Genomic DNA, 11,157 nt, shown 5'->3' with positions numbered 1-11,157 from the left:
CGTTTATAAGGGAGATATATATTCCTTTTTTGCAATTAAAACTTGCCAAAACCGGTCCTACGGAAGAAAGAGATTTCCTATCCCTAAAAAAAACCGAATCTTTGCAGTAAGTAAACCCAGCAGCAACGATACTGTGGGCCAAACGAGTAACCGAATTAGGCCACGAGTGGTGAAGCAAAATATTATTAGCAGCGCTGGGACTCCCAATCCTAACGGGAGTACCCTCGCCGCCTCGCTCCCCTTCCCCAGCTTCGTCTTCTCCTAGGAAAAATCGGATTCCCAAATTCCGATTCGACCGCGAAGAAACAGAGAGAGAGAGAGAGAGGGAGATAGAGATAGAGATAGACAGAGAGATAAAGAGAGCTATAAACAATCTAATCCGGCATTTTTTTTTTTTCCTTCCGCACCGGATCGTTCTCGAGGTTGGGATCGAAGGTTGGGCGGAGGGGATGTCGATCGCCGCCATGGCCGCGCAGGAGAGGCCGACGCGGCGCCCGAGGGAGAGAGCCATGGCCGACTTCGGCTTCTTCCTCTACCATTACTCCTCCGATTCCGAGGAACAGGAACAAGAAGAAGTAGATCCCGAAGAGTGGAGCGCGGGGGATGAGCCGAAGAGGAGAGCGAAGAGGAGGAAGAGGACGAAGGGTAATGGTCGAGAAGGCGCCGGGAGGAGGAAAAAAGAGGCTTCGACGTGTTCCTCGCACCCCTCTCTGGATTCATCGAGTACTAATTCTCGGAAGGATACTGAGGAGAAGATGGAAAACGATGATTCGGCTTCTTCTCTTTCTTCTTCGAATAATGGCGGTGGCGCGTTATCTTGCTCTCGGCCTTCGTTGCCGCCTTCGATTCAGGTACCGAAAAATAAAAGAAGCAGAATCGTCCCGAAAACATGCGATGTGAACAAAAGAAGGATCAATTCGGTGAGTACATCGATCTTTGCGGTTGCGGTGCTTGTAAATTCTGAAAAGAGTTTTTACTTCTTATTTTTTTAATTCAAATTTTTTCTATCCTCTTGGGTTTCAAGTAGACTCGGAGAAGAAAGTGCCATCAATGTAGGAAGACGAAGTATGAGCAATTCGTGGTCAAGTGCTCAAGCTGCAACAAGACATGTTACTGCACCTCTTGCATTGAGCAAAGGTCTTAGCGTTCCGCTTTAGAGAAAGGATTATAGTTTTTTTTTTTTTTCTTAAAAAAAAATAAAAAAAAATCAAATTCTATATATTCCTAAAATTCTTTGTGGTTCTTTTTTTTTTTTTGGTCGGGTGATTTTCAATTGCCAGGTACAATGGAATTTCAAGAGATGTGATCGAAAAGGCTTGTCCATTATGTCGAAGAAGATGTAACTGCACTGTATGTTTGAGCAAAAATTCCGAATCCAAGGTTAAGACCTACTATCGTGTCGCTGTTTGTTGAGATTCTTTACGCCATATGCGATTATCTCATGTATGCAGCTAAGCTTAGCAAGGAATAGAATGAGATGCAATTCTAGTCGCTTATTACCTGCCCAGTATTTACTTCACTCCGAGTTGTTACTTGCTAATCTCTAGTGTAGTACTTAAAAAAAAGAATTCACATTATTTTTTGTACAACTCATAAATCACGATAATAGCTTCTGACTCGTGACCTATATAAATTGTGAGGCATAGGTATCTGAATTGTTGAAAATATAACATGCACAAAACAGCTTCTTGGAGAGGATAGAACAGGCTGTATTGAAAGTAGTCAATAGGAACTATAGATGCAAAATGTGAGCAACAAGGACTATAAAATGTGACCTGCTTTTTGGTTTTCCCTTTTCTTAGTAAATATTGTGTGTGTGGATCTTGATAGGGTGTTTCCAATGATTTAATGTAGGAAACAGTCAGTAGTATCCTTGTCTGTTTCTTCGGCAAATATTATGTGATAGAGAAGCTGTTTTCAAAATTTTTACAAGAGCTCAGATTTCTTTTGGTGACCTGCAGAAGTTGATTGAAATGAATAAGGTAGACAGATGTGAATATGCTAGCTATATGTTGCACCATCTGCTGCCATGTTTGAGAGAATTGAACCACGAGCAACTAAATGAAAGAAAGATTGAGGCCGACATACGAGGTAACAAGAAGCTAACTCTACAACTTTTAGATCAATCCATCATTTTTTTCCCCATTTGGATCTGTCTACTAATTTAACATTTATGAATAGGTTTGTTGTTGTCTGAGTTGGTCCTGGAACAGGCAGATTGTCAAAATGATGAAAGGGTATTCTGGTAGTTGATTCTTCTCCCCTCAGATAATTACTTTGCTTTTTTTTTTTTTTTTTTTTTTTTTTTTTTTTGTTGTTGTTGTTAGTCACATGGTTTATGAAACTAACTTTGGTCTTTCAAAGCGAACTTTCATTTTATTTTATTTTGTTCTGAATTCAGCAACAACTGCAAAACTTCCATTGTTGACCTTCATAGAAGTTGTTCAAATTGTTCGTATGAACTATGCCTTATCTGCTGCAAGGAGATCCGGGAAAACAATATTCGGGGATCTTGTGAAGAAGTGGTATTGCATTACCGAAATAGAGGAGATGAATATGTTCATGGTGGAGATCCATTGCCTGAGGAAGTTCAGTACAAAGAGGTGGGCGACCATCAATCTCATATTGCTAAGTGGAAGGTTGATCCGAATGGAAGGATTCCTTGCCCTCCAAATGAACTCGGTGGATGCGGTCGTTCTTTTCTTGAACTCAAGCACATATTGGCCAAAAATTGGTTATCCGATCTTGAAATGAATGCCAGGAATGTAGCAAGAATATTTGGATATTTACAACCACCTGACATCTTGACAAAAGAATTATCTGCTTGCTCATGCTCAAGTAATGGAAGTTCAAGGAAAGCAGCGTCCAGGAAGAGTTCAAATGACAATTACTTATACTGTCCATCTTTGAGTGGCAATCAACAAGATGACCTGAAACACTTCCAAAGGCACTGGGTGAAGGGAGAACCAGTAATTGTTCGAGGAGTACTCAAGAAAATGTCACATTTGAGCTGGAACCCAGAAGATATGTGGGCTGCAATAAATCATTCTAGAGCTGATTCTGATCTAGAACATGTGAAGGCTATTGATTGTCTTGCTTGTTGTCAGGTTAGCATTTCTCCCTAGAAAGCAATCATATTTTCATTTGAAATTGACATAATTTATTATCCTTGACTTATCCTATAACCATGAGTTAATTGCTTTTCTTTAAGTTAGCATGCCTATTCTCTCTTATTAGATCATCCTGTCTGCTTTATTCAGTTATATATCTCGTTCTCTGTAAGTCACTGATTAACTGTATTACCAACACAAGTCAGCATGGTTAATTCAAGTTTATCGTTGGGACTTTCTGAGTCTAAATGTAAGCTTCTTTTGTGTGTTATACAGTGAAGCTATCAGCGTGCTGCATACTTTTTTTTCCTTGCTGTTGGCGACCAATACACTATCTGTTGTTGTATATGACTTAGTTTCCAGCTATGAAGAAAAGAGAATCTGATAGGGCATTGTTTATTGTAGGTTGAAATAGGTACTTGTGAATTTTTCAAAGGATATGCAGAAGGTAGAATGTATTCAAATCTTTGGCCTGAAATGCTGAAATTAAAGGACTGGCCTACATCCAATCACTTTGAAGAGTTTTTGCCACATCATGGGGATCAATATATCAACTCCTTGCCATTTCAACCTTACACTAATCCAAAATCTGGCACACTCAATGTTGCTGCGGCTCTACCCAGTGACATCTTGAAGCTTGATATGGGACCAAAATCATATATTGCATATGGTACTGCACAAGAGCTTGGAAGGGGAGATTCTGTGACCAAGCTTCATTGTGATGTGTCCGATGCGGTAATTTTTGCACTCACTTTAATTTAGTGTACCTGGTTTTCGATTTACTTCATGCCAAATATTTTTGTTCTTTAGCCAATGCACCTATTCAACTAATAATATATTTGTAGAACTTGAAACAAAAAAGCAGACGCACGATTATGTATATACTGAATTTTCCTTGTTGTGGAATCGTTGTTCTAGTAACGAATTTCATAGTTTACTGTATGAGCCCTCGGTGACTTTGTTTTCTTTTGTTAGGTGAATGTTTTAGTGCATACTGCTGAAGTTTCACTTTCTTCTGAGCAAGAATCTGCAATTATAAACTTGAAAGAGAAACACAAAGCACAAGATGAAAGGGAGCATAGTCAAAATACTCAAACAGAAGGTGTTGAGAAATGCCATAAGGACGTGAATAAAGGAGATGACATGCGGGTACCTGAGACTATAACTGAAAATGGAGATGCTATAGATTCAGTAGAGAAAAAAGGTGCTTTATGGGATATTTTCCGGAGAGAGGATGTTCCAGCTTTAAAGGCCTACCTCACAAAATATTCAAAAAAGTTTAGACATTACTATTGCCATCTTGTTGAACAGGTTAGTGGACAAAACAAATCATCGTTGAGTTTTTTAATATTGATTAGCTAACATGTTATATTCTTTTTGTAATAATTTAATGTACTGTTTCAGGTGTTTAATCCTGTTCATGATGAGACTTTTTATTTGACTCTCGAGCACAAAAGGAAGCTCAAGGAAGAATTTGGTCAGTAGTCCAAGTTGTGTATCAACACAATGATTTATCTTCTCTATCATCTCGGACATGTATCTGACGCTATTGCTGTTCTTTGTAGGAGTTGAGCCATGGACATTTGTACAAAGACTTGGAGAGGCAGTCTTTATACCTGCTGGATGTCCACATCAAGTGAGAAATCTTAAGGTGCGTGAACTTTGATTTATCTTTTATTTTAGCTGTAATAAATCAAGTCCTCTTTCTGTTTAAGCAAGAAGTTCTTACCAAAATTTGCCTTATTTGTTTTATTAATCTGTTTTATGATGTAATTTCAGTCTTGTACCAAGGTTGCACTTGACTTTGTTTCACCAGAGAACCTCAGCAAGTGTATCCACTTAACCGAGGACTTTCGGTTGCTTCCTGCAAATCACAGGGCTAAAGAAGACAAACTAGAGGTACAACTATTGAATATACTTTCCTTTTTCTATAGAATCTTTTGGAAAGGAGGAGGGAAACCAAATCAAATTATTTCATCAAGCCATGTTGACTGCCTGATGTTACTAATGGCACACTCGATCTTTCGAAATTGGATATCTAATTTATTTAAATAGTTAAATGCTTTGCGCCTAGTTGGTTTTTCCAAAAGGAAAAAGAAGAAAAATAAAAGTAAATTCCTATTATAATTGGCAGCTACATCTTCTTATAAGCGCCATAGCATCTTTCAAGGAGAAAGCATATAACTTAAATCAATATAACACTTTGGCTTTACTTATTGTCAATTTGTAATCTTATCTATTAACTAACAAAAGCCTTTGCTTGGCCATGGCACAAATGCATTTGTTTGAGGCTGATATTTTGGCTTTTCTCTTTTAAACCAACGCACATCCATGCAAACTTATTAACCTAATTAAATCCCTAAAAGACGGGGATCTTATTTAAACTAAAGATAACATCTTTCTAAACAAACCTACTACTTTTTCTATTCAATCAAATCTATATCAAATTTATAAACTAATTTTGTTCCCAACATACTAACTCAAATAGAGACAATATAAAAAAATAAAAGAAATTAAATGATTAAATCTAGGACTTCAACTTGATCTTAATAAATTTGAATTGCGTTAAAAGATCTTGAATGATTAAGGGTTACAATTGGTCGCAATACTTTAGCTTTTTTTCATTTTGGCCTCTAATAATTTTTTTTGTTATTAAGTTCATAACCTTTATATTTTGTTCTAGATATGTCCCAACAATACAAATTCTTGTTCATTACAATGGAATAGGTCACATCAACTCCAGTAAAATCTTGCCTACTCATATAGATGGCAGGCATGGTTCGATAACCTTCGATCAATTTTCGTCTGACATTTTAAAGTTCGGAAGAGTTTATTGGCATGCCTGACTGAACGATTAAGAATGTCAGATGTTTCAAAAGAGACAATTGATGTTGCATGTATGACAACCCAGGAATTAGAATAGTCGTATATATGAGATATAATAAGGCTAAACCTCTTAACCCGGATATATCATTTTGGGCGGTGGTTAGATCCAAAAGGTTAAGAGAGTTAAACATGCTAGGACTAGAGTAGTCCTAGAATGGGTGATCCCCTGAGAAGTGCTGCATCATAGTTGGTATCGGAGTCAATCACTTGCCGAAAACGTGAGATGAGTCTCGGCTTAGCCAAAGTTATATAGCAGGTAGAGTGCGGCTTCCTGGCTAATGACCATTGTGAGCAGAGTATAGCTCCCCACAAGGTCGCTAAAGGCTAGCTAGACGAGTCTCACATCACTTGATGCTTATGAATATGCTTGAGTCTGATGAAGACGTCAGGGCTTACAGGAGGGGAGAATATGACACCCAGAAATTAGAATAGTCCTATATATGAGATATAATAGGGCTAAATCTCTTAACCCGGTTATAGCATTTTGGGTGGTGGCTAGGTCCAAGAGATTAAAAAATTTAAGTGTGTTACGGCTAGAGTAGTTCTAGGATAGGTGACCCCCCGGGGAGTGGAGCGTCACAGCATGCTAGTTCTAGGTGGTCATAGGCATGAAGGGCAACCTTGAGAGGGGTAACATTAGGCTTGATGTGATGGGCGCGCATATGGGAGAAAGGTTGAGGACCAAAGTGAAAACATGAGTCAAGATTATAGACTAATGATGCCACTAATTCTAAAGGTTAAGGACCGATGTGCCAAAAAAAAAAGGTTAAGCGAAAAATAGGGGAAAGGTTGGGGACCAATGGTGCAATTAACCCAAAAAAACATTGCTTACAATATAGTATATAATAAAGCTTGTTGGGATTACTTGATGTTACATTAGATTTGTTTTAGTAGAAAGTAACTTTAGTTATAGATAAGATTAGATTATATTCTGTAACTTTATTTGATATTATATCATTCTTTGGCTAAATTATGGATACCTTTTTGTACATATTGTGTTTTGCACCTTACCCCCCGACTTCCCTTATTTATTAAAATATGCAGAAACATTTTCTTAAGTTAGCCTTTATTTTAGTAATATTGATTAAAATTGTAAAATTGATGGCCAATAGGCAATTTGAGATTAAATTATAGATAAGACAAAATTGAAAATGATTTTGGTTTTATGTATATTACAATATATAGATTATGTTTGATTATAGAGCTTAATTTTGTTAAATATTATTTTTAAATAAATTGTGCTAAATATGGTTTTAAACGTTTGTAATATCTCATGGTATTACATCAAATGGAAAAATATTAGAATGAGGACACTATTTTAGTTTATTTATGGTAAAGTTGCGAGAGGTTTCTTTTAAGACTACATAAGTTGTGCATTCATATCTAGCCACTATGTTTTACGATAACAACAAAGGTGCTTTATCGGAGATTATTTTGTTTCAGGCGATCTCGTCACTTAGGCTGCTATGCAGTCTACAATTGTGGGAGCAGAGTGGTTAGACAGGAAACTTGTAAGCGCTTAGTTGGCGTAGGTTGTCTTGGTTCTAATAATAAGAGGCAATCTCACACAAAGGAACAACAAGAGGAAGGACGAAAGGTGATAAAGTGGCTAACATGTAGGATGCAAAAGATCGGCATACATGCCTTGATTGAAAAAAAATGGCAAGATCATACGCATGCTAGTGACTTCGATTTGACCAGAAGTGCTTGATTTGGGTACATATGGAGGCAACAAGACAACAACATGCAAGTCGCTTTTGGCTAGCAAGGCGGCTCTCTTCATAGGCAGGTGATTACCGCCAGTGACGACCGTATGCTGCTTTTTCTATGGTTATTATTGGCCCTAATTATTTGAACCTCGATGAATAGGCAAAGTAGGACTTTTTTTTTACGTTTAGCCCTTTCAAAATATTTTATTTCATAATTTGATCCTACAAAAATCGTATATGTAGATATGACCCTATATTCTACACGTAAGCACAATGGTGGACGCAGAAAAATATTTTAAGTGAACACGGTGATTCATTTATCGTGTTCAGATTTAAGTGAACACGATAATATATTTATCATGTATTTTTTTTATTAAACATGATAATTTGTTTACCGCGCTCTTTCTCATCGACCTCTCAACATTCTCTTTCAACTTTCGCCAACAAGGTCTCCTTATCCGACCATCCTTCTTCTCCGTTAACGCCTCACCTCTTTCGCAACTGAACTAGCCAGGGAGTGCTGCTCTATCACGATAAAATCGTCTATAAAGAAGGGAGAGATCCACGAGGACGACAATGAGGCCATCAAAGATTAGACAGTTGGCGGCTGCAGTGTCGAAGGAGACAGGAGAGAGTGCTAGAGAAGGTGAGGTGACGGAGGGCCGAATTGGAAGGATTTGACCATGGAAGAAGAGGACATTGGCAGAAGTCAAGAAAGGCTGAGTCAAGAAAGGGTGTTGAGTGCTCACTGAAAAATAACGCAATAAACAGTTTATTATATTTAATAAGAAATATTTTTCTAAATACAAGAAATATAATATTTTGAGGGGCTAAATGCAAAAAAAGTTAGGCAAAGTAGATCATCTATTTCCAGAAAATTAAGAGCTTATTTGGCAAGGCTTGCATATATTGTAGAGCAGGCTTGCATATATTGTACATCTGTGGACCTTGGGTCCAGGCAACACATCGACTCCTTTGTCGTATGTTTCGATCTAGTTGATCATGGTTCGGCGTTGTACGCCCTTATATCTGGCTTCGGCGAAGGCACCGGTTTTCTACCGATTTTCGCATTGAGCATATCAGCATGATTTAGTCACAGCATTGTGTATTCTAGACACCGGTTGGTATCTAATATTACTAGGTTGTTAGATTATATGAAATAATTGTTTGTCTCTAAAAGTTTAAGCTACTAGAGAATGATATTTTTAATATTTTATATTCAGCACTCCCTCTTATGTTTTGTCTCGAGACTTTTTGATAGGCTCAAGACATAAATTTAATTGACCTCCTATTCTGATACTATGTTAACTTATATAAAACAACTGTCTCTAAAAGCTTCAGCTATTAGAGTACGATGTTTTTAATATTTTACATTCAATAGTTAGGGCAAAAGCATATATAGATATGCTTTTCCTTTTTACAAAAACAAACGAAATATTTTACGTCACACTTTCTCATCATATGTAAAGAATTATTTTCGTAATTCTAAACAGAGCCTCAACTAGTGACTACCAAACGCTCTTGGTTGAGTTCTAGGGTCCTATTTAGATGTTGGAATAAATTATCCTTGAATAACTTATTCAGCATAGTTTTTCTTGTGTGATTGGAGACAAAAAGTTTGATTTTTGCTCCTTAAAAGATTTTGTCATTTATGATTTAGTAGGATAACATATTTTACCTATAAGGTAATTTATCGGACTAAGGAACATTGACTGGAAAGTGGAATATATTATTTCATTTTAAATGTTTGATTATATTTCTTATTTACCAAATATTACAACTACTTGAGTAAATCAAAGGGATATCTAGATTATGATACATGCATCCAATCGGGTCTAGAGGCTTTACATAACTAGACAAGGGGTGGATATAGATGATAGGATGCGGGTAAGGGATGTACTAAGCTAAGAGAGAGAATAGGCACTAATTTCTGTCGGCTGGCACTGGTGGCAGATTTGATTACAGATACAAATGGGAAAGGGGTGGATCTTGTCCGAATACACCTAGCGAAGGTATTCGATTGGGATCGAATGCTATGATATAAAGTGGTGCATTAGGGCTAGATGCACCTGGGCAACAAAGGTGATCAAAGCTGACTGCAGTTGGCCAGAGAGCAGAAATCAAGCCCTGATGCAACCTACAAGAAATACTCCATCATTTGCTTGCGTTGGGCCCATCAGGACCAGATGTTGTGGTGGAGGCGGTGGCCTAAAAGGTCTCAAATACAAAAACACAGTGGAGTGAAGTTCCATCAGCTTGAAGAAAGGCTTGATGTTCATGCAAGATTGGTTAAATAAAAAAAAAAAAAACCTTTAATTTATTTAAAAAAAGTAGCATGCATGTAGGTGGTTTGCTTCTTGATGTTGTGTTATATGTGGATGAAAATTACTGTAATGGCTTGAGCTTGATGCTCAACATGTTGGACCTGGTCTCTCACCAAAGTAGCAATCAACACAAAAGAAGCAAGCTTGTATTACCTTTTTGTTTAATTCTTCTGAAGTTAATTTATTTGGTATTGCTGTACATGGAGATCTCCAATCTGAGGTGCCAATTGGGCATATGTGCATTATGTGCATTATGGCGGCGTATTTTGTTGAGTATCACAGTAGAAGTGTTTGAATTTATGCATATTAGCTATGATATTCTTGTTATTTTTCTGCTAATTCATCTGAACTGAGCTATTCAATATTTTTTTTTTCCAGAAATTATAGTTTCTTGTAAATGCTCAAGAAAACAGATTATTACTGGCAATCTTGTACAGAGTGAGCAAGTCTATTTATTCAGTGCTTACATTTGAACAGGTGAAGAAGATGATTGTGTATGCTGTTGACCATGCTGTGAAGACCTTGCAAGAGTTGTTGCCTTCTGCAGTGGAGACAGGAGCAGCTCCTACAAACTAACCAGTTGGATTTCCTTTGCCCTCCAGACACATACCATGCTTCCCTAATGCTTTTTTTCAGATGGGATTAAGGTTTAGGACTATCTCCAACTTCCTCTCACTTATCGACCATAACTTACCAAGGGTTTTTTGGTTTTTTTTCCCTTTTCTTTTCGTAATTATGATTTTTCCATCTGAGCAGTTTTGTAAAAGCTCTAGCGGGCATCAAGAAAGAAATGAGTTGTTTTGCTAGCCAATTTTTTGCCTCCTTGTCATCAATGATTTGTATTTGTTAACGCATGATGACTGGATTTAAATATTTTAAGTGGTTAAAGTATAAATTTTTTTTTCTATAAATATTCTTTTTGCACTTTATCCTTCTATTTTTAAAAATTTTATTTTGCCTTCTTTAAATTTAAAATTCTAGTATTTAATTTTACACCGTTGTTAAACTGAGCTATGGACCATTTTTAGTCAACTATCTATTTTTTTTTTTTAAATTTGATGTTATCGAATTTTTCACCGTTAAATTTAACTCTTTGATCATTTTTATCCGTAAGATTATACTATTCAA

The 11,157-nt window shown here is 36.9% G+C and overlaps 1 protein-coding gene across 3 annotated transcripts; it reads left to right on the top strand.

The window, feature by feature from the left end:
* Positions 130-10,879, top strand: LOC109706562 (lysine-specific demethylase JMJ25-like). 3 transcript variants are annotated; one of them, XR_002215235.1, is made up of 13 exons: positions 131-920; positions 1,028-1,137; positions 1,281-1,380; positions 1,962-2,091; positions 2,182-2,245; positions 2,402-3,107; positions 3,516-3,845; positions 4,086-4,421; positions 4,515-4,587; positions 4,676-4,761; positions 4,890-5,009; positions 7,440-7,785; positions 10,507-10,879. XR_002215235.1 is itself a non-coding variant. In XM_020227481.1 (12 exons), exons 1-12 carry the CDS (start codon positions 450-452, stop codon positions 9,662-9,664), a joined length of 2,532 nt encoding a protein of 843 aa, XP_020083070.1. In that variant the 5' UTR covers positions 130-449; the 3' UTR covers positions 9,665-10,228. The 3 variants fall into 3 exon arrangements, 2 of the variants coding, with proteins under 2 accessions (XP_020083070.1, XP_020083068.1); XM_020227481.1 differs by lacking the exons at positions 7,440-7,785; positions 10,507-10,879 and adding an exon at positions 9,659-10,228 and having other exon boundaries at positions 130-920; XM_020227479.1 differs by lacking the exon at positions 7,440-7,785 and having other exon boundaries at positions 133-920.

This window comes from Ananas comosus, linkage group 2, assembly GCF_001540865.1.
Source record: "Ananas comosus cultivar F153 linkage group 2, ASM154086v1, whole genome shotgun sequence".
Taxonomy (NCBI): domain Eukaryota; kingdom Viridiplantae; phylum Streptophyta; class Magnoliopsida; order Poales; family Bromeliaceae; genus Ananas; species Ananas comosus.
The sequence above is the reverse complement of the archived record's forward strand: the minus strand, read 5'-3'. Positions and strand labels throughout refer to the sequence as shown.